The following is a 23,506-nucleotide window of genomic DNA, read 5'->3' as shown; positions in this document are numbered from 1 at the left end:
TTCAGTCAAGCATTACCTTGGGTGGTTCGTGTTTAGGATGTCAAGTGGCGATTTCCTATAATGGTACCAAGGATGAGGAAGTTGCATTATATGGAAAGACTTGAGAAGCAAGGAGTGTTCTCATTAGAGCAGAGAAGGTTAAAGGGGGATTATGTTCCTAATTGTGGGGAGTTTTCTGAGAGCAAATAAGGAAAAACTGTTTCCACTGTCAGGAGGGTCAGTAACCAGAGGCCACAGATTTAAGATAAATGGCAACATAACCAGAGGGGAGATGAAGAGAAATGTTTTTACGTAATGAGTTGCGATGATCTGGAATCTGGTGGAAGCAGATTCAGTAGTAACGTTCCAAAGGGAATTGGATATATAATCAAAAAGGAAAAAAATTGCAGGGCTATGGAGAAAGATCAGGGTGAGTGGGACTAATTGGATGGCTTTTTCAAAGAGCCAGCATAGGCACAATGGGCTGAATGGCCTCCTTCTTTTCTGTGCAATTCTATGAGCAAGCTGCCTGTCCCCGTGGAGTAATCTGACCTATCAATTCCCCTTATTTGTTGTATATTTTCAGTAGAATGAACAAGCTATCTCGCTCTCTTCTCCCTTTCCATGATTTTAAACTTAACTGAAAATAGGTTTCATTTTTCCAAATACAACACGAGACCTGTCAAGTTGTGTATTAAATAAGAAATGGTTTTGCTTCCTTTCTGCTCCTGAGTGAGACGATTTGCAGTATGTCTAATGGATAGTCTGTTTCCTTTTATTAAGGAAGCTTAGTGATCTAATAAAAAACCTAATTTAGAAATCTTTGTGGTTACTAGGCAGTTACAAAGTGCGAGAATAACAAAGTCATGTTTCATGTGTTTTTGCTATTTTAATTATTTTATTTAATTATTCCAATAGGTGCTGTTTTAATATTCTTGCCTGGCCTGGCAGAAATCAAAATGTTGTACGAACAGCTTCAATCTAACCCTTTCTTCAACAACAGGCACAACAAAAGGTTTGTGACTCATAAGGGTAAAATAAGGCTGAGCTCATTATTTGGGACACTTCTGGGTGCCCTATTTTAATGAGGGTGTCAAGGTCATGAAAAATCCACGAGAGATTCGCTAAGATGAAACCAAGGATGAGGGACTTCAGTTATGAAGAAAGACTAGAGAAACGGGCTTTTTTCACTAAACGTTTTGATAATGTAAAGAGGGGAAACCTACTTCCACTGGTCAGTGAGTCAACAGTTAGAAGACCCAAGATTGTCGCTGAAAGAAAGAAGGGAGAAACTAGGATTTTTTTTTCCACATGGAGAGTTGTTAGGACATGGAATGTCCTACCAGAAATAATGGTGGAAGTGGGGTCCACAACAGCTTTTAAAAAGGAAATGAATAAATATTTGATAAGTAAATAAAAGGGATAGGGTAAAAGGACTTGAGTAAATTACTCTTTCATAGAGGTGTCACAGACATAATTGGTGAAATAACCTCCCTGTGCCATAAATTTCTATGAGTTAAACGGAATGGAAAGAGCTGGTTAACGTTGAATATATCTTTTAAAAGGCCCCAACTTCATAGTTTTTTTATTGTTTATTATGCAAGTACATTACACCATGCTGTAAATTACATTGGAATCTGTCATTATGTCTTGTACTTGATATTGCGATGAAAATTCCAAATGGTTCTCCCCTCATTGGGTGGTGGGGCGGAGGGAACAACAGGGAGATTTGTCCTAAACCTAATCTATAATTGCAGGATACTACCAAGGTGGGAAAGAGTTTGTTTTTTTTTAAAACTGGGTGATCAGAAATTAATGATTTGGTTTGAAAAGACTTAAAATTGTAGAGGAAGAAAAGATTCAAAGAGGTAAGCAGTTGTACACTTTTTTGAAGTTTTGCGTAAGAATGAGTAAGAGGCTGTGTAACTAATCTTGATTTCAACTCGAAGATGTAAGAAGAAGGAAGAGCATGCAGGATGGTAAATTTGGAACATAGAAAGTTCAGAGAAGCACTGGCTATGGTAATATTCTGGGATGGAAACAGAAGTCAGAAGCTAGAGGTGAGAGAGTGATCCCCCATCGGGCCACGAGCCTTTTCCGGTATCCAGTCCAGGGTTGAGAGAAAGATACTACAAAGCTCTCTTCAGCTGGAGCAGTCTTCACATCTTGGATAGAATTGGGTTTAATAGACTTGAGTTACAAGAGAAAACAAGTGTTTGACTAAAATTAGGGAGTTGAGGGGTAACTTTGCAACAGAGGACATGTGGAAGTTCCATTTTGGTCCTGTATTGTACCAAAGCTAGTCTTACTTTATACATTTTATAGCTGTTCGTATTTGATTTCACTGTGAAGGTTTTGTGCGTGTACTTCTGAAAACAATTGCAGGGAGGCGGTGGCATAGTGGTAATGTTGCTAGACTAGTAATCTAGAGCCCCAGAGTAATGCTCTGGGGACATGGGTTCAAATCCCACCAAGGCAGGTGGTGGAATTTGATGATGAATAAATCAGTAATTAAAAGGCTACTCTAGTGGTGATCATGAAACCATTGCTGATTGTTGTAAAAACCCATCTGGTTCACTAATGTACTTTAGGGAAGGAAATCTGCCGTCCAAACCTGGTCTGGCCTACATGTGACTCCAGACCCACAGCAATGTGGTCAACTCCTAAGTGCTGTCTGAAATGGCCTAGCAAGCCACTTAGTTGTATCAAACCACTACAAATCTAAGAGAAGGAATGAAACCAGACGGACCACCTGGCATTGACCTAGGCAGCAGAAATGACGATGGCAAACCCAGCCCTGTCGACCCTGCTAAGGCCTCCTTATGAACATCTGGGGGCTTGTGCCAAAACTGGGAGAGCTGTCCCACAGACTAGTTAAGCAACAGCCTGACATAGTCATACTCACGGAATCATACCTTGCTTCCCCGGGTATGTCCTGTCCCGCTGGCAGGGCAGACCCACCAGAGGTGGCAGCACAGTGGTATACAGTCAGGAGGGAGTTGCCCTGGGAGTCCTCAATGTTGACTCCGGACCCCATGAAGTCTCGTGACATCAGGTCAAACATGGGCAAGGAAACCTCCTGCTTATTTCCACCTACCGTCCCCCCTCAGCTGATGAATCAGTGTTTCTGTGGGTTGAACACCAATTGGAAGAAGCACTGAGGGTAGCAAGGGCACAAAATGTACTTTGGGTGGGGGACTTCAATGTCCACCACTAAGAGTGGCTCGGTAGCACCACTACTGACCGAGCTGGCTGAGTCCTAAAGGGCATAGCTGCTCGACTGGGTCTGCGGCAGATGATGAGGGAACCAACAAGAGGGAAAAACCTATTTGACCTTGTCCTCGCCGAGCTACCTGTGGCAGATGCATCTGTCAATGACAGTATTGGTAGGAGTGACCACCACACTGTCCTTGTGGAGACGAAGTCCTGTCTTCACACTGAGGATACCCCCATTGTGTTGTGTGGCACATCCACCCTGCTAAATGGGATAAATTTTGAACAGATCTAGCAACTCAAAACCGGGCATCTATGAGGCGCTGTGGACCATCAGCAGCAGCAGAATTGTACTCGAGCACAATCTGTAACCTCATGGCCCGGCATATCCCCCACTCTACCATTGCCATCAAGCTGGGGGACCAACCCAGGTTCAATGAAGAGTTCAGGAGGGCATGCCGGGAGCCCACCAGGCATACCTAAAAATGAGGTGTCAGTCTGGTAAAGCTACAACACTGGACTACTTGCATGCCAAACAGCAGAAGCAGCATGCAATAGACAGGGCTAAGTGATCCCACAACCAACGGATCAGATCTAAGCTCTGTAGTGCTGCCACATCCAGTCATGAATGGTGGTGGACAATTAAACAGCTGACAGGAGGAGGAGGCTCCACAAATATCCCCATCCTTTCTGATGGGGGAGCCCAGTTCATCAGTGCAAAAGACAAGGCTGAACATATGCACCCAGCTTTAGCCAGAAGTGCCAATTGGATGATCCATCTCTGCCTCCTCCTGAGGTCCCCAGCATCACAGGTGTCAGTCTTCAGCCAATCCGATTCACTCCATGTGATATCAAGAAATGGCTGAAGGCACTGGATACTGCAAAGGCATTGGGCCCTGACAACATTCCGGCAATAGTACTGAAGACTTGTGCTGCAGAACTAGCTGCGCCCCTACCCAAGTTGTTCCAGTACAGCTACAACACTGGCATCTACCCGGCAATGTGGGAAATTGCCCAGGTATGTCCTGTACACAAAAGAAAGAGGACAAATCCGACTCATCCAATTACCTACTCCCGATCATCAGCAAAGTGACGGAAGGGATCGTCGATAGTGCTATCAAGTGGCACTTGCTGAGCAATAACCTGCTCACTGACACTCAGTTTGGATTCCACCAGGGCCACTCAGCTCCTGACCTCATTACAGCTTTGGTTCAAACATGGACAAAAGGGCTGAACTCCAGATGTGAGGTGAGAGTGACTGCCCTTGACATCAAGGCAACATTTGACTGAGTATGGTATCAAGGAGTCGTAGCAAAACTGGAGTCAATGGGAATCGGGCAAAACTCTCCACTGGTTGGAGTCATACCTAGCACAAAGGAAGATGGTTGTGATTATTGGAGATCAATCATCTCAGTCCCAGGACATTACCACAGGAGTTCCTCAGGGTAGTGTCCCAGGCCCAACCATCTTCAGCTGCACCATCAATGACCTTCCCTCCATCATAAGGTCAGAATGGGGATGTTCGCTGCTGATTGCACAATGTTTGGCACAACTTGCAACTCCTCAGATAGAAGCAGCCCATGTCCATATGCAGCAAGACCTGGACAACATCCAGGCTTGGGCTGATAAGTGGCAATGAACTTTCGTGCCACACAAGTGCCAGGAAATGACCATCTCAAACAAGAGGAAATTTAACCATCTCCCCTTGACATTCAATGACATTACCATTGCTGAATCTCCCACTATCAACATCCTGGGTGTCACCATTGACCAGAATCTGAACTGGACCAGCCACATAAATGCTGTGGCTACAAGAGCAGGTCAGAGGCTAGGAATTCTGCAGCGAGTAACTGACCTCCTGTCTCCCTAATGCCTATCCACCATCTACAAGGCACAAGTCAGGAGTGTGATGAAATACTCTCCACTTGCCTGGATGGGTGCAGCTCCAACAACACTCAAGAAGCTCGACACCATCCAGTACAAAGAATCCCACTTGATTGGCACCCCATTCACCACCTTCATCATTCACACCCTCCACTACAGACGCAGTAGTGTCTACCATCTACAAGATGCACTGCAGCAATTCACCAAGGCTCCTTCGACAGCATCTTCCAAACCCACGACGTCTACCACCTAGAAGGACAAGGGCAGTAGATTCATGGGAACACCACCACCTGCAAGTTCCCCTCCAAGCCACACACCATCCTGACTTGGAACTATATCGCCGTTCCTTCACTGTCGCTGGGTCAAAATCCTGGAACTCACTTCCTAACAACACTGTGGGTGTTCCTACACCACAAGGACTGCAGCGGTTCAAGAAGGCAGCTCACCACCACCTTCTCAAGGGCAATTAGGGATGGGCAATAAATGCTGGCCTAGCCAGCGACGCCCTCATCACCCGAACGAATTGAAAAAAAAAATTACGTTTGGATGTTCGATTTGTATGATATGGGCAGCTGATCCTCCACTTGCTCGATTTTTATTTATCAGTCATATTTTTATGGGTAGTTGCTGTGCAGAGTCCAAAAGCTCTCAGAGGGGCATCACCCTGGGTTCCATCTCCTTGCAACTGGTTACAGACCAACGATGGTGAGGCCTACAAACACACTGCCACTCCAGAATTTTGAGTGGGGATAGTTCGGCACAGGGAGACTAGTTCTCTTTAAACTATAATTTTATGTGTAATTAATAAATTTAACTTAATGTTACTGTTTGTGATTTTCTCTCTCCCTGTATTAATGAATGGCAAAACATTTCAGATAACTTCACCATTTTCAAACTATTGCCAACAAACATTCTTCATTGTGCAATAAACTGTTCTCTTCCAGGTGTGTTATACACCCACTGCACTCTTCACTGTCCAGTGAGGACCAACAAGCTGTCTTCTTGCGCCCTCCTGAAGGAACTACCAAAATTATAATTTCCACCAACATTGCTGAAACTTCAGTCACCATTGATGATGTTGTTTATGTTATTGATTCCGGCAAGATGAAGGAAAAGAGGTACAGAATAACACCAAAAAAAAGTGACTTATTGGAGACAGTGGAACTGTGGGTTAGGTTGCCAACTTTTAACCTCTCGAGCAAAATTTCAATCCGGCATAGACAACCACCTTATGTTAAGGGTTATCAGTACGATTGGTTTTGGGATTGTGCCAATTCAGGATCTAATGACTCGTGGCTAAAGATAACGCAATTCATCATGTCAGGGATTGTAAGGAGGCTGATGCTCTCTGGTTGTGGTAAACTGAGGATGTGCACAAGTGGCTATGAAACTGGGGGCAAAAGAACCAGAGGGGAGATGAGAGGACTTTTTTATGTAGCAAGTTGTTAAGATCTGGAATTCGCAGCCTGAAAGGGTGGTGAAGGTGAAGACTTTGCAGGACTATGGGAAAAGAGCGAAGGAGTAGGACTAATTGGACATCTCTTTCAAAGGACCATTCCAGGCACGATGGACAGATTTAACTCCTTCTATGCTATGAAAACAACAATGCTAACCTATACAAATACTTGGGAATATTTTCTGAATAAAAAGGACCAGCACAAGAGAGATAGCTGCACCTAATTCAAGTAGGGAGAAAGGCTTTCAAGGAACATTGGTGCAGCAATTGGGAATTGTTTTAAGTAGATAGGTGGGGGGAGGGCAGAGAAGTAATCAGATCCCAGATAGTACTGACCAGGGGGCAGAAGGTTGTTAAAAGGTGGATATAGATAAAGAAACCCAGAGACTTATATATATCAGAACCCAGAAAAAAGCAGACACTAGGACACAGGAAATGAGGCAAATGTCCAATAAGGTATTTATACCTGAATGATGGAAGCATTAGTAATGAGATGCAGAACTGGAAGCTGTTGTACCATTAGGGAATTGCAATGTCATGGGAATATCAGAAACATGGCTAAAGCCAGAGGATGGAAATCAGTTTAACATTCAGGGTATGGATTGTTCATAGAGGACTGAAAGGAGGTGGTGTAGCCATACACATCAGGGACAGTTGGGAGGTATGTAAAGTTGATCGTCATATAATCATAGAATCTTGTAGCAAACGGAAGGAAACCATTTGTCCCATTTGCCTGCGTTGGCTCTTTGAAAGAGCTATCTGATTAGTCCCATTCCCCTGATGATGTATTCACCATCATATGTGTTGCAAGGTATTTTAGCTTTTGGCCTTAAATTTGAAAGCTTAATGTTATATGGGAGTACAGTATGAACCTCGTCTGACTTTGTCACGTTCTTGTTGACCCGCAGGTATGACCCATGCAAAGGGATGGAGAGTCTAGAGGACACCTGGGTATCACGAGCTAATGCCCAGCAGAGGAAGGGTCGAGCTGGGCGTGTAGCCTCAGGGATCTGCTTCCACCTGTTTACCAGTCACTGGTACCGTCATCACCTCCAGGAGCTGCAGCTGCCCGAGATCAAGAGGGTGCCACTGGAACAGCTTTGTCTAAGGTTGGAGACAATTGTTCATTGAATCCCAACAATTACATGTTCTCTAAAATAACTGCATGCGAAGAAAAAAATATTGATTCCAACTTAACAAATTTGCAGTCGATTTTAAATGTAAAAAGAAAGAATTTGCATTTCTCTATGGTCTTTCATGACTTTGGGGTCCCAAAGCGCTGTACATGGAAGTATTTCTGAAGTGTTGTAATCTAGGAAATGTGGCAGCCAATTGGGATACAGCTACCTCCCACAGATAATATGATAGATAATCTGCTTTTTTAGTGCTTATGATTGAAGGATAAATGTTGGTCAGGCGAATTTCCCTGCTTCTTTTCAAAATAGTCCCATGGAAGATGGTTGTGATTGTTGGAGGTCAATCATCTGAGCTCCAGGACATCACTGCAGGAGTTCCTCAGGGTAGTGTCCTAGGTCCAACCATCTTCAGCTGCTTCATCAATGACCTTCCTTCAGTCATAAGGTCAGAAGTGGGGATGTTCACTGATGATTGCACAATGTTCAGCACCATTCATGACTCCTCAGATACTGAAGCAGTCCGTGTAGAAATGCAGCAAGACTTGGACAATATCCAGGCTTGGGCTGATAAGTGGCAAGTAACATTCGCGCCACACAAGTGCCAGGCAATGACCATCTCCAACAAGAGAGAATCTAACCATCTCCCCTTGACATTCAATGGCATTACCATCGCTGAATCCCCCACTATCAACATCCTAGGGGCTACCATTGACCAGAAGCTGAACTGGAGTAGCCTTATAAATACCGTGGCTACAAGAGCAGGACAGAGGCTAGGAATCCTGCGGCGAGTAACTCACCTCCTGACTCCCCAAAGCCTGTCCACCATCTACAAGGCACAAGTCAGGAGTGTGATGGAATACTCTCCACTTGCCTGGATGGGTGCAGCTCCAACAACACTCAAGAAGTTCGACACCATCCAGGGCAAAGTAACCCACTTGATTGGCACCCCATCTACAAACATTCACTCCCTCCACCACCGACACACAGTGGCAGCAGTGTGTACCATCTACAAGATGCACTGCAGCAACGCACCAAGGATCCTTAGACCACCTTCCAAACCCGCGACCACTACCAACTAGAAGGACAAGGGCAGCAAATGCTTGGAAACACCACCACCTGCAAGTTCCCCTCCAAGTCACACACCATCCTGACTTGGAACTATATCGCCGTTCCTTCACTGTCGCTGGGTCAAAATCCTGGAACTCCCTTCCTAACAGCACTGTGGGTGTACCTACCCCACATGGACTGCAGCGGTTCAAGAAGGAAGCTCACCACCACCTTCTCAAGGGCAATTAGGGATGGGCAATAAATGTTGGCCTGGCCAGCGACTCTCACATCCCATGAATGAATTTTTTAAAAAACCAAGAGGGAAGATGGGACCTCGGGTTAATGTGCCATCCAAAAGATGGTACCTCCAACAGTACTGCTCTTGAGTTTCTGCCTTGACCTTGTGCTCAAGTCCCTGGATTGGAATTTGCACTCTCAGCCTTCTGAATCAGTGTGTTACCAACTGATCCACGACTGGCACATAGCATGTACAGTTTCTCTACAGCAACCTATATAAGTCCCAAAATGAACTGAATTTGAGCAGTCTCAAACCAGACCTGGTCCACTCCATTTCATTTGGAACCCTCTGCGCTTCAATGCAAAGCGATGCTTGTTTGATGCTAGGAGTAGATAAGGATAAGCTCTTTCAACTGGTAGGAGGATCAGTAACTAGAGGACACAGATTAAGATAATTGGCAAAGGAACCAGCAGGGAGACGAGGAGAATTTATTTTTTAATGCAGTGAATTGTTATGATCTGGAATGCACTGTTTGAAAGAGTGATAGAAGCAGATTCAAGAGTAACAAAGGAAATTGGATACAGACTTGAAAAGAAAAGTAGTTTCAGGGTAATGGGAAAGACCAGGGAAGTGAGACCACTTGGCTCCTGGCCTCATTACAGCCTTGGTCCAAACATGGACACAAGAGCTGAACTCGAGAGGTGAGGTGAAAGTGATTGCCCTTGATATCAATGCATCGTTTGACCGAGTGTGACATCAAGGAGCCCTAGCCCTATTGAGGTTAGTGAGAATCAGGGAAAACTCTCCACTGGTTGGAGTCATACCTAGCATAAAGGAAGCTGGTTGTGGTTGTTGGAGGCCAATCATCTCAGCCCCAGGACACTCCTGCAGGAGTTCCTCAGGATAGTGTCCTAGGCCAACCATCTTCAGCTTTTTCATTAGGTCAGAAATGGGGATGTTTGCTGATGATTGTACAATGTTCAGTACCATTCACAACTCCTCAGATACTAAAGCAGTCCCTGTCCATATGCAGCAAGACCTAGATAACATTCAGACTTGGCTAATAGTGGCAAGTAACATTCGTGCTACACAAGTGCCAGACAATGACCACCTCCAACAAGAGAGAATCACGTCTCCTCTTGACATTCAATGGCATTACCATCACTGAATCCCCCACTATCAACATCCTGGGGGTTACCATTGTTCAGAATTTGAACTGGAGCAGCCACATAAATACTGGCAGGTCAGATGCTGGGAATTCTGTGGCAACTAACCCACCTCCTGACTCCCCAAAGCCTGGCCATCATCTACAAGGCACAAGTTAGGGTGTCATGTAATACTGTGCACTTGCCTGGATGAGTGTGGCTCCAACAACAGTCTGGAAGCTCGATACCATCCAGAGCAAAGTAGCCTGCTTGACTGACACCCCACCCGCCACCTTAAACATTCACTCCCTCTACCATCAGCGCACAGTGGCAGCAGTGTGTACCATATACAAGATGCACTACAGCAACTCACCATGCCTCCTTCAACAGCACCTTCCAAACCCATGACATCTTCCACCCAGAAGGACACATGGGAACACCATCATCTGCAAGTTCCACTCCAACCCACACGCCATCCTGACTTAAAAATATATTGCTCTTCCTTCACTGTCGCTGGAACAAAATCCTGGAGCTCCCGTCCTAACAGCACTGTGGGTGTACTCACACCAGATGGATTACAGCAGTTCCACTATCTTCTCGAGGGCAATTAGGGATGGGCAACAAATGCTGGACTTGACAGCGATGCCCACAACCGATGAAACAAATAAAAACGAAATTGAAGTGCTGTTTTAAAGAGTCAGCACAGGCGCAATGGCCAAATCATCTCCTCCTGCGCTGCAAGGTTTTATAAGGCACCGGAGTTTATTCAGCCTACCCTTGTGCCATTGAAAATGTTCTGTTGGGCTGAGTGAGTTGCAATTCTACAGCATCAAATGGGACTGTGATTTGCATGGGAGTGAGAAGTACTCAATGAATTACAGTGAGTAAAAGACTCAATATGCCCAGGATGGAGCTGATTGGAGTTGTAAAATTGAACTGGACCCACCTGCCACAGCAGTATGAGTGCCATAGCAAAATTTTCAGTTTTATTCATTACTGGCGATCCAATAGAACAGGTAATCTTCAAAGTATATTCCCATGCATGTGAATGCTATGAAATATTGGGATACTGTGGAGATGGTACCCTTCAATCGTAGGTGTGCAGCCTGCCTTCTCATAGGAAGGAAAGATATAAAGACTTAAATTTTCACACTTTTCATGATCTCAGCACATCCCAAATAACTTTACAGCTAATGAAGTACTTTTGAAGTGCACTCATTGTAATGTACGATATGTGGCAGCCAATTTGCACACAGTAAGGTCCCAAAAACAATGAGGTAATGACATGATGATCTATTTTAGCAATATTGGTTGATGGATAAATATTGGCCTGGACACGGGGAGGACTCTCCTGCTGTTCTTCGAAGATCTTTTATGTCCACTTGAGGGAGCAGACGGGGCCTCAGGTTAACATCTCATTTGAAAGCCAGCATTTCCAACATTGCAGCATTCCCTCAGTACTGCAATGGAGTCTGGTAGTGTGGAGAGAGATTGTGCTAAAAGAAACTGCATCGACAAAATAATTTATCTGCTCATTTTCCTTCTGATTTTTATTGCCAATATTCAGTATTGAATGGAACCCGTTTCAGTTTACTGGGATATATTTAAGCTCAAAATGTTTCTTTCCCACTGGACTAAGTTATCAATTATGACTGCAGTCTTTGAAGTAGCTTTGTAGTTAGTATTCTAGATAATTATTTATTGTGGAGAATTAAAAGAAAAATTTAATTTGTGAATTATATTTTTTGCTCTTTATCTAGGATCAAAGTTCTGGACATTTTTGCAAATCATGATTTGGAGTCTGTTCTGTCACGTCTGGTCGAACCACCCATGGAAGAAGGTTTGAAAGCAGCTAAAAATCGGTTGCAGGACCTCGGGGCCCTCACACCAGATGAAACGCTCACTCCCTTGGGGTATCACTTAGCCTTTTTGCCAGTCGACGTCCGCATTGGAAAACTAATGTTGTTTGGCGCCATCTTCCGTTGCCTTGATCCTGCTCTGACCATTGCAGCTAGCTTGGCCTTTAAATCCCCCTTTGTAAGTAAAATCAATCCTTCAGATATATGCTAAAACATATGAAATACAACTAAACAATAACTTCTACTGAAGCATTTTGATATATAGTATAGGAGGGCTTCCTGGGGCATTGGGAATGGTTCTGGGGAAGGTGGGACCTGTACAAACTGGACAGTTTGCACCTCAACAGGGCTAGGACCAATATCCTTGCCTGGAAGTTTTCTAGTGCTGTTGGGCAGGGTTTAAACTAGTTTGCCAGGGGGATGGGAACCTGAGGGTAGACTCAGATGGGGCAAAATCAAAAATGGAAATGGAAGGCAGAAAATTGGTGAGCGGGTCTGGAAGGCAGAGGAAACAAAGGATAGAAAATTTTAAAAAAGAGTTTGGCAGTGCTCGAGGGTATATACTTCAAGGCAAGGAGTATAGCAAATAAAGCAGACGAGTTGAGGGCACAGATAGAAACGTGGTCGTATGATATCATAGCTATTACAGAAACATGGCATAAAGAAGGACCGGAATGGCAGCTTAACATTCCTGGTTACAGGGTTTTCAGATGAAATAGAGAGGGGGATGAAAAGGAATTTTAGTTAGAGAAGCAATTACAGCTATGAAGAGCAATGATATCTTAGAAGGATCGTCAATTGAGAGGAACAAAAATGGGACAGTCACACTACTGGGAGTGTACTATAGACCCCTGAACAGTCAGAGGGAGATAGAAAAGTAAATATATAGGCAAATCTCTGAGAAGAAAAACAATAGGACAGGAATAGTAGGGGATTTTAACTATCTCAATATTAACTGGGATCGTTTTAGTGTGAAAGGAATGGAGGGAACAGAATTCTTAAGATGCATTCAGGAGAACTGTTTTGGCCAGTTTGTAGAAGTCCAATAGAGAGGGTGCAGTTCTGGACTTCATTTTAGGAAATGAAGCTGGGCAGCTGGAAGGAATGGCAATGGGAGAGCATTTTGGTGGTAGTGATCATAATTCAGTTAGTTTTAACATAATTAGGGAAAAGGACAAAGATAGAACTGGAGTTCAAGTTCTAAATTGGGTAACGGCCAATTTTACTAAGCTGAGAAGTGATTTAGCAGAAGTGGACTGGAAACAACTACTGGAAGATAAATCAGTGTCAGAGCAGTGGGAGGCATTCAAAGGGGAGATTCAAGGGGTTCAGAGTCAACATGTTCCCATAAAGTAAAAGACTGGGACTGGATGTAAAGGTGCTTACAGGGTATGATAAAGCAGAAAAGGAAAGCTTATGTCAGACAGAGATAACCCTACTACAGAAAGCCGAGAGATATATAGAAAGTAGAGGGGTGAAATCAAAAAGGAAATTAGGAAAGCAAAGAGAGGGCATGAAAGAATATTGGCAAGCAAAATCAAGGTGATCTTACAGTAAGAGTAAGAGGATAACTAAGGAAAGAATAGGGTCCATATAAGACTATAAAGGTAACCTATGTGTGGAGGCGGAAGATGTGGGTATGGTTCTTAATGAATACTTGGCATCTGTCTTCACAAAAGAGGGGGACGATGCAGATATTGTAGTTAAGGAGGAGGAGTGTGAAATATTGTATGTGATAAACATAAGGAGAGCAGAAGTATTAATGGGATTAGCGTCCTTGAAGGTGGATAAATCACCAGAGCCAGATGAAATGTACCCCAGGCTGTTAAAAGAAACCGGGGAGGAAATAGCAGAAGGTCTGACCATCACTTTTCAATCCTCACTGGATACAGGTGTGGTGCTGGAGGATTGGAGATCTGCTAACATTGTACCTTTGTTTAAAAAGGGAGCAAGGAATAGACCGAGTAACAACAGGCCAGTCAGTCTAACTTTGGTAGTGGACAAATTGTTGGAATCAATTCTGAGAGACAGGATAAACTGTCACTAAGAAAGGCATGGATTAATCAAGGATAGTCAGCATGGATTTGTTAAGTGAAGGTCATGTCTGACTAACTTGATTGAATGTTTTGAGGAAGTAACAAGGAGGATTGCTAAGGGTAGTGTAGTTGATAAGGTCTGCATGGATTTTAGCAAGGCTTTTGACAAGGTCCCACATGGCAGACTAGTTTAAAAAAAAGGTCCATGGGATCCAAGGAAATATGGCAAGCTGGATACAAAATTGGCTCAGTGGCAGGAAGCGGAGCAAAGAGGAGCGGACCTGTATGAGAGAAATCCAGGCGCGCCGGAGTTCGGCAAAAAAAAAGAAAAAAGTCAACAGTGACATCACAGGAAAGCTACAAGGTGATTGGTTGGTGAGTAACCGCTGTTAGGGAATAATTCTAAATAGCTGGGTAAGTGACTAAAAGTAAAGAGAAAGATCTACAGTTTTTTTTAATATAGTAGGTAGGTTTTTTTTAGGGAATCAAGGTCCCTCGTGTAATTTTTGGGTAATTTAAGGGGATAAATTAAGGGTAAGTCATGGCAGGGCAGCTCGGCAGCGTGGAGTGCTCCTCCAGGGGAAAGTCAGGGACACTTACAGTGCCCAGGGCGAGCACGTGTGCAGGAGGTGCCTCCAGCTGCAGCTACTCAAAATCCGCGTTTTGGATCTGGAGCAGCGGCTGGAGACACTGGAGCATCCGCGAAGCTGAGATCATCGTGGACAGCACATACAGGGAGGTGGTCACACCACAGGTAAAGACTGCTCAGGCAGAAAGGGAATGGGTGACTGCCAGGCAGAGTAGAAGAACTAGGCAGGTAGTGCAGGAGTCCCCTGGGTCCATCTCCCTACCAAACAAATTTTCCGCTTTGGATACTGTTGGGAGAGTTAGCTTCTCAGGGGAATGCAGCAAGAGCTAAGTCTGTGGCACCACGGGTGGCTCAGCTGCACAGGAGGGGAGGAAAAGGAGTGGGAGAGCTGTAGTGATAGGGGATTCTATCATAAGGGGTACAGATAGGGGTTTCTTTTGCCGCAAATGCGACTCCAGGGTGGTATGTTGCCTTCCCGGTGCCAAGGTCAAGGATGTCACTGAGCGGCTGCAGGACATTCTGATAGGGGATGGTGAACAGTCTGAGGTCGTGGAACACATTGGTACCAATGACATAGGTAGAAAGAGTGATGAGGTCCGGCAACAAGAATTTAGGGAGCTAGGTAGCAGATTAAAAAGCAGGACCTCAAAGGTTGTAATCTCTGGATTACTCCCGGTGCCACGTGCTAGTTGAGTATAGGAATAGGAGGATAGCGCAGATGAATGCGTGGCTGAGGAGATGGTGCAGGAGGGAGGGCTTTAGTTTTCTGGATCACTGGGTCTGTTTCTGGTGAAGGTGAGACCTGTACAAGTTGGACGGGTTGCAGCTGAACCAGAATGGGACCAACATCTTTGCTGGGAGGTTTGCTAGTGCTGTTGGGGGTGGGGGGGGGGGGGGGGGGCTTAAACTAATTTGGCAGGGGGATGGGATACAGAGTGGAGGTACAGTAAGGGGTGATGCACAGTCAAATATAGAAGAGAAACTGAGTCAGTCTGGAAGGCAGAGCAAATATAGACCTGTTAAGACACAAGTGAATAATGCAAGGCTGGATTGCATCTATTTTAACGCAAGGAGCCTTACTAGTAAGGCACATGAATTGAGAGCGTTGATTAACACATGGGAATATGATGTTATTGCTATCACAGAGATATGGTTAAGGGAGGGGCAGGACTGACAGCTCAATATTCCAGGGTATAGAATCTTCAGGCGTCACGGGGGAACGGGCAAAAGAGGTGGCATTGCACTATTGATCAAGGAGTCAATTGCTGCAGTAAGGAGGGAGAATATCTTAGATGGCTCCTCAAATGAGGCCATATGGGTAGAACTTAAAAACAAAAAGGGGGCCGTCACTTGGCTGGGAGTGTACTACAGGCCTCCAAACAGTCAGGGAGAGATAGAGGAGCAGATACGTAGGCAAATCTCAGAGAGGTGTAAAAATAATAGGGTAATAATAGTAGGGGATTTCAACTTCTCCAATATCAACTGGGATAGTCTTCGTGCAAAAGGCTTAAAGGGGGCGGAATTCTTAAAATGCATACAGGAGAGCTTTTTGAGCCAGCACATGGAAAGTCCTACAAGAGAAGGGGCAGTACTGAACCTAATGCTAGGGAATGAAGCCAGACAAGTGGTAGAAGTGTCAGTGGGGGAGCATTTCGGGGATAGTGACCATAACTCTAAGATTTAAGGTAGTTATGGAAAAGGACAAAGGTGGACCGGAAATAAAGGTACTGAATTGGAGGAAGGCCGATTTCAACATGATAAAACAGGATCTGGCCAAAGTGCACTGGGAGCAGCTACTTGTAGGAAAGTCTACATCAGACCAGTGGGAATCATTCAAAGAGGAAATAGTGAGAGTTCAGGGCTTACATGTTCCCATTAAGGTGAAGGGTAGGACCAACAAGTCCAGGGAACCCTGGATGTCAAGGGATATAGAGGATTGGATAAGGAAAAAAAAAAGGAGGTTTATGGCAGATTCAGAGTGCTGAAAACAGCAGAGGCGCTAGAGGAGTATAGAAAGTGTAGGGGGGGGTACTTAAAAAATATAATTAGGGGAGCAAAGAGGGGACATGAAAAAACACTGGCGGGCAAGATAAAGGAAAATCCCACGGCATTTTGTAAGTATATTAAGGGAAAGAGGATAACCAGGGAATGAGTAGGGCCCATTAGGGACCAAAGTGACAATTTGTGTGTGGAGCCGGAGGACAAGAGGTGAGGTTTTAAATGATTACTTTTCATCTGTGTTCACTATGGAGAAAGACGATGTAGGTATGGAGATCAGGGAGGGGGATTGTGATATACTTGAACATATCAGCATTGAAAGGGAGGAAGTATTAGCTCTTTTAGTGGACTGAAAAGTGGATAAGTCCCCAGGCCCAGATGGGATGTATCCTAGGCTGTTATGTGAGCCAAAAGCCAAAAGACTTGCATGTTGGTAGGTAAATTGGCCATTATAAATTGCCCCTAGTATAGGTAGGTGGTAGGGAAATATAGGGACAGGTGGGGATGTGGTAGGAATATGGGATTAGTGTAGGATTAGTATAAATGGGTGGTTGATGATCGGCACAGACTCGGTGGGCCGAAGGGCCTGTTTCAGTGCTGTATCTCTAAACTAAACTAAACTAAACTAAACTGAGGCAAGGGAGGGGATAACAGGGGCACGCACTGACACAAATTTTCAAATCCTCTCTGGCCACAGGAGAGGTACCAGAGGACTGGAGGACAGCAAATGTGGTGCCATTATTCAAGAAGGTTAGCAGGGATAAACTGGGTAAGTACAAGCCGGTGAGTCCAACATTAGTGGTAGGAAAACTATTGGAAAATTTCTGAGGGACAGGATTAATCTCCACTTGGAGAGGCAGGGAATAATCAGGGATAATCAGCATAGCTTTGTCAGGGGAGATCATGTCTAACTAACTTGTTTGAATTTTTCGAGGAGGTGACTAGATGTGTAGATGAGAGTAAAGCAGTTGATGTAGTCTACATGGACCTCAGTAAGGCTTTTGATAAGGTCCCGCATGGGAGATTGGTTCAGAAGGTAAGAGCCCATGGGATCCAAGGCAATTTGGCAATTTTGATCCAAAATTGGCTTAGTGGCAGAGGGTGATGGTCGAGGGTTGTTTTTGCGAGTGGACGCCTGTGACTAGTGGTGTACCGCAAGGATCGGTGCTGGGACCCTTGCTGTTTGTAGTGTACATTAATGATTTAGATGTGAATATAGGAGGTATGATCAGTAAGTTAACAGATGACACGAAAATTGGTGGTGTCATAAATAGTGAGGAGGAAAGCCTTAGATTACAGGATAATATAGATGGGCTGGTAAGATGGGCGGAGCAGTGGCAAATGGAATTTAATCCTGAGAAGTGAGTTGATGCATTTTGGGAGGACTAACAAGGCAAGGGAATATACAATGGATGGTAGGATCCTAGGAAGTACAGAGGATCAGAGGGACCTTGGTGTACTTGTCCATTGGTCACTGAAGGCAGCAGCACTGGTAGTTAAGGTGGTTAGGAAGGCATATGGGATACTTGCCTTTATTAGCCGAGGCATAGAATATAAGAGCAGGGAGGTTATGATGGAGCTGTATAAAATGCTAGTTAGGCCACAGCTGGAGTACTGTGTACAGTTCTGGTCACCACACTATAGGAAGGATGTGATTGCACTGGAGAGGGTGCAGAGGAGATTCACCAGGATGTTGCCTGGGCTGGAGCATTTCAGCTACGAAGAGAGACTGAAAAGGCTAGGGTTGTTTTCCTTAGAGAGGGCTGACGGGGGACCTGATTGCGGTATACAAAATTATGAGGGGCATTGATAGAATAGATAGGAAGAAACTTTTTCCCTTAGTGGAGGGTTCAATAACCAGGGGGCATAGATTTAAGGTAAGGGGCAGGAAGTTTGGAGGGGATTTGAGGAAAAAAAAATTCACCCAGAGGGTGGTTGGAATCTGGAATACACTGCCTGAAGGGGTGGTAGAGACAGGAACCCTTGCAACATCTAAGAAGTATTTAGATGAGCACTTGAAACACCATAGCATACCAGGCCACAGGCCAAGTGCTGGAAAATGGGACTAGAATAGTTAGGTGTTTGATTTTTGGCACAGGCATGATGGTTGAAGGGCCTGTTTCTGTGCTGTATAACTCTATGAGAGAGGGTAATTGTTATCGAGTATTTTTGCGACTAGATGGCTGTTTCCAGTGGGGTTCTGTAGGGCTCAGTGCTGGGTTCCCTGCTTTTTGTGCTATATATTAATGATTTGGACGTAAATATAGGGGGAATGATCAAGAAGGTGCAGACGACACAAAAATTGACCGTGTGGTTGATAGCAAGGAGAATAGCGTAGACTGCAGGAAGATATCAAAGGATAGATATCAGTTGGCAGAAAAGTAGCAAAGTGGAATTCAATCCAGAGAAGTGTGAGGTGATGCATTTGGGGATGTCAAACAAAGGACAGCCATAAAAGCGGGGCTAAAGTGTGGCGAGTCGAAGAGACTTAGCAGTTGGCAGGAAAAAAGACAGAGGCGCAAGGGAAGAGCCAACTGTGTAACAGCCCCGACAATCAAATTTTTCTGCAGCACCTGTGGAAGAGCCTGTCACTCTAGAATCGGCCTTTATAGCCACTCCAGGCGCTGCTCCACACACCACTGACCACCTCCAGGCGCTTACCCATTGTCTCTCGAGATAAGGAGGCCAAAGAAGAAACAAAGTAAAGGAATACACAATAAATGGGAGGATACTAAGAGGTGTAGAGGAAGTGAGGGACATTGGAGTGAATGTCCACAGATCCCTGAAGGTAGCAGGACAGGTCAATGAGGTGGTTGAGAAGGCATATGGAATCCCTTCCTTTATTAGCCAAGGCAAAGAATATAAGAGTAGGGAGGTAATGCTGGAACTATATAAAAGTTGGTTAGGCCACAACTTGAGTACTGTGTGCAGTTCTGGTAGCTTCATTATAGAAGGGATGTAATTGCACTAGAGAGGGTACAGAGATTTACGAGAATGTTGCTAGGACTAGAAAAATACAACTATGAGGAAAGATTGGCTAGGCTAGGGTTGTTCTCCTTGGAACAGAAGAGGCTGAGGGGAGATTTGATTGAGATGTACAAAATTGTGAGGGGCCTGGATAGAGTGGATGGGAGGGACCTATTTACCTTAGCAGAGCGGTCAGTGACGAGGGGGCATAGATTTAAAGTGATTGGTAGAGGAATTAAAGGGGAGATGAGGAAAAACTTTTTCACCAGAAGATGGTGGGGGTCTGGAACTTGCTGCCTGAAAGGGTGGTAGAGGCAGAAACCCTCAACTCATTCAAAAGGTGCCGGGATGTGCACCTGAAGTGCCATAATCTGCAGGGCTATGGGCCAAATGCTGGAAAGTGGGATTAGGCTGGATGGCTTGTTTCTTTGGCCAGCGTAGACATGATGGGTCAAGTGGCCTCTTTTTTTGTGCCGTAAACTTTCTATTATTCTAAAGTCTCATCTGAAAAACGGTATCACTGACAGTTCTACACTCCTTCAATACAACAGTGAAGTGTCAGCGTAGATTATAGCTCAAGTCCCTGGAGTGGGGCTCGAACCCACAACCATCTGACTCGGAGGCAAGAGTGCTACCACTGAGCCAAAGCTGACACCTATTTGGAGCACGCACAATCTGTACATAGACGTGATGAAAACAAGTGGGTAGAATTCAGAATGATTTTCAGGATTTTTGGTTTTAACTGGAATCTTCTTACAGCAGCAAGCAAATAAGTGCAAAACCTCGAGTATATGAGAGAGAAGGTAAACTCTAATGCTTGCAACTTTTAAGTGTTTTAACCAAATGCACTTATTAATACTTTCTAAATAAAATGGTTTATGCTGTTAAAAGGTATCTCCGTGGGATAAAAGAGAAGAAGCCAATGTGAAGAAGCTGGAATTTGCTGTGGCTCACAGCGATTATCTTGCTTTTCTCCAGGCCTACAAGGTAAGACTGCAGGCTGAGCATTCCCGCTGTATTGTCCTCAGCATTGCTCACTCAGTGAAGGAGCTTCTCTTTGCAAATCGGAGATTGCATTTATCAGGGTGAACAATAAAGAGCAAAGATTTGTTTCTAATGGATCACTGAAGACCCTTCAGGTGTACCAGAATAGGCTGTGGTAGCTGGCCACTGATTTTCTCTCATCCTGTGGCTAAGAATCTGGTCTTTTGTTTACCATCTTCTCCCTTAACTTTCAAAGGGGAACTGTATGTATACTTGAAAAGGAAACATTTGCAGGGTTGTGTAGGGAGTGGGACTAATTGGATAGCTCTTTCAAAGAACTGATGGACTAAGTGCTTCCTTTTGTGCGGTATGACTCTATGAAAGGACAGGGGGATTGGAAATTCCCAAGCCAGAAAATCAAATTCAAATCCACATCCTGCCTTTTCTTTGGAATGCCAGTGAACATTCAATGTTGATTTATTTACTTTGCACAGCCCATTGTGGTCACATCATACATTGATGCATTTGATATAGAAATAGTTTCCTGCATAGTGAGTTCTCAATCTCAATAGAGCAGTGCTAGGTGGATGTGTGGCATTTGCCCTGAGGGATAAAGGAAGGATTAGAAGTTGCAGTAACTCTAACATTTCATGTACACCACCCCATGTCTTCCCAGCAGAGGTTGGTCCTTTTTGTAAAAAAAAAAATTATTTTGTTCTCGTGAATGTGAATGACAGAGGGGAAGCCACATTTTATTAGCATCTTAGAAGATGGGAATGGACCTTCTCCTTAAACTCAGTCCTTGACCTGATGGTGCTCCCCTAATGATTTTAGATCGGGACCTCCAGGATTTGTACCCAGCTACGATGATGTGTGATATATGTCCAAATCAAATTGATATGTGACTTCGAGGAGATAGTGAAGGTGATGGTGTTGCCATGATTTTGCTGCTCATGCCCATTTTGATGGTGGAAGTCCGAAGTATATTTGATGAATTGCTGCCATACATCCTGTAAATTGCAAATACCATATTCATAATGTGCTTATGGCAGAAGAGATCGATATTTTGTCCAGTGTCAGGTTTGCCAACCAAGCAAACTACTCTGTCCTGGATTGTGTTGAGCTCTTTGAATGTTGTTGTGACTGCACCCATCCAGGCCAGTACTAAGTATTACATTACATCACATTACTGACTTGAGCCTTATAGATGGTGGCAATGCATCAGGAGATGAGCCTCCAACCTTTTTCTTGCTCCTGTTGTTAATATAGTTGGTCCAACTCAGCTTCTGGTCTGTGGTGATCCTCTAGGGTGCTGATAGTGGGGGATTAGCGATGGCAGTGCCATTGAATGTCAAGGGGAGGTTGCTGTGCCTTTTCTTGATGGAGATCATCATTAACGGGCACTCATGGTGTAAATGTTGTGTGTATGTTTTCTTAAAAATAGTTGTGACTTTTTTTCGTTTAAATCATCCATCTAGGGATGGAGTGTTGCCCTAAAGGAGAGCTCTCAAGCCGGATACAATTACTGCAGACAGAACTTCTTATCTGGAAGAATACTACAGGTAGGTGGCCCTTTTAGCTCTTACACTTAAGAATGTAGTAAACGCACCACAAATCATAGTGATTCATGTAATTTTCTGTTGTGTTTCTCCACATTGTAGGAGATTTCCAGCATGAAGAGACAATTTGCAGAGCTGCTGTCTGATATTGGTTTTGTGAAGGAAGGACTGAGAGCCAGATACATTGAGAAGATGTCGTCACAGGGAGGGGATGGAATTGTTAAGGCCACTGGCCAAGAGGTGAAAGAAAAGTGGTTCCTTTTATATGCTTTCTTGATTCATGGTATAATGCAGATTCAAGATTTAATATATAACCTTAAAATTAGAAGTAGGCTATTCAGGGGGATGTCACATTTACACAAAGGGTAGTGGAAATCTGGAACGCTCTCCCCCGAAAAAGCTGTTGAGGCTAGGTCTATTGAAAATTTCACAACTGAGATTGATAGAATTTTGTTAGGCAAGGGTATTAGGGAATAACTCTAAATAGCTGGGCAAGTAACCAAAGTAAAGAGAAAGGTCTACAGTAATTTTTAATATAGTAGGTAGTTTTTCTTCAGGGAATCAAGGTCCCTAGTGTAAATAATCTAATTTTTGAGTAATTTAAGAGAGTAAAGGGTAAGTCATGGCAAGGCAGCTCAGCAGCGTGGAGTGCTCCTCCAGTGCAATGTGGGAAGTCGGGGACACTTCCAGTGTCCAGGGCGAACTCATGTGCAGGAAATGTCTCCAGCTGCAGCTACTCGAAATCTGCATTTCGGATCTGGAGCAGAGGCTGGAGACACTGTGGAGCAACTGCGAGGCTGAGATCATCATGGATGGCACGTACAGGAGGTGGTCACACCATAGGTAAAGACTGCTCAGGCAGAAAGGGAATGGGTGACCGCCAGGCAGAGTAGAAGAACTAGGCAGGTAGTGCAGGAGTCCCCTGGGTCCATCTCCCTATCTAAGAGATTTTTAATTTTGGATACTGTTGGGGGAAGATAGCTTCTCAGGGGAATGCAGCAAGCCAAGTCTGTGGCACCACGGATGGCTCAGCTGCACAGGAGGGGAGGAAAAGGAGTGGGAGATCTATAGTGGTAGGGGATTCTATCATAAGGGATACACATAGGCGTTTCTGTGGCCGCAAATGTGACTCCAGGATGATATGTTGCCTCCCTAGTGCTAGGGTCTAGGATGTCACTGAGCAGCTGCAGGACATTCTGAAGGGGGAGGGTGAACAGTCTGAGGTCGTGGTTCACATTGGTACCAATGGCATAGGTAGAAAGAGGGATGAGGTCCTGCAACAAGAATTTAGGGAGCTAGGTAGCAGATTAAAAAGCAGGACCTCAAAGGTTGTAATCTCTAGATTACTCCTGGTGCCATGTGCTAGTGTGTATAGGAATAGGAGGATAGAGCAGATGAATGCGTGGCTGAAGAGAT

At 44.5% G+C, this 23,506-nt stretch overlaps 1 protein-coding gene across 2 annotated transcripts in view; it reads left to right on the top strand.

The window, feature by feature from the left end:
* dhx57 (DEAH (Asp-Glu-Ala-Asp/His) box polypeptide 57) overlaps positions 1 to 23,506 on the top strand; it is a 167,545-nt gene that overhangs the window by 108,758 nt on the left and 35,281 nt on the right. For both annotated transcript variants that reach the window (XM_068044535.1, XM_068044536.1), the window contains exons 14-20: positions 898 to 994; positions 6,021 to 6,194; positions 7,441 to 7,641; positions 11,859 to 12,135; positions 20,439 to 20,534; positions 22,010 to 22,093; positions 22,193 to 22,330. In XM_068044535.1, coding sequence (XP_067900636.1) covers positions 898 to 994; positions 6,021 to 6,194; positions 7,441 to 7,641; positions 11,859 to 12,135; positions 20,439 to 20,534; positions 22,010 to 22,093; positions 22,193 to 22,330 — 1,067 coding nt within the window. The remainder of the gene's footprint in view (positions 1 to 897; positions 995 to 6,020; positions 6,195 to 7,440; positions 7,642 to 11,858; positions 12,136 to 20,438; positions 20,535 to 22,009; positions 22,094 to 22,192; positions 22,331 to 23,506) is intronic.

Source organism: Heterodontus francisci, chromosome 13, assembly GCF_036365525.1.
Source record: "Heterodontus francisci isolate sHetFra1 chromosome 13, sHetFra1.hap1, whole genome shotgun sequence".
In the NCBI taxonomy this organism is placed as follows: Eukaryota; Metazoa; Chordata; class Chondrichthyes; order Heterodontiformes; family Heterodontidae; genus Heterodontus; species Heterodontus francisci.
Note: the sequence above shows the minus strand (reverse complement) of the source record. Positions and strands in the feature narration are given on the sequence as shown.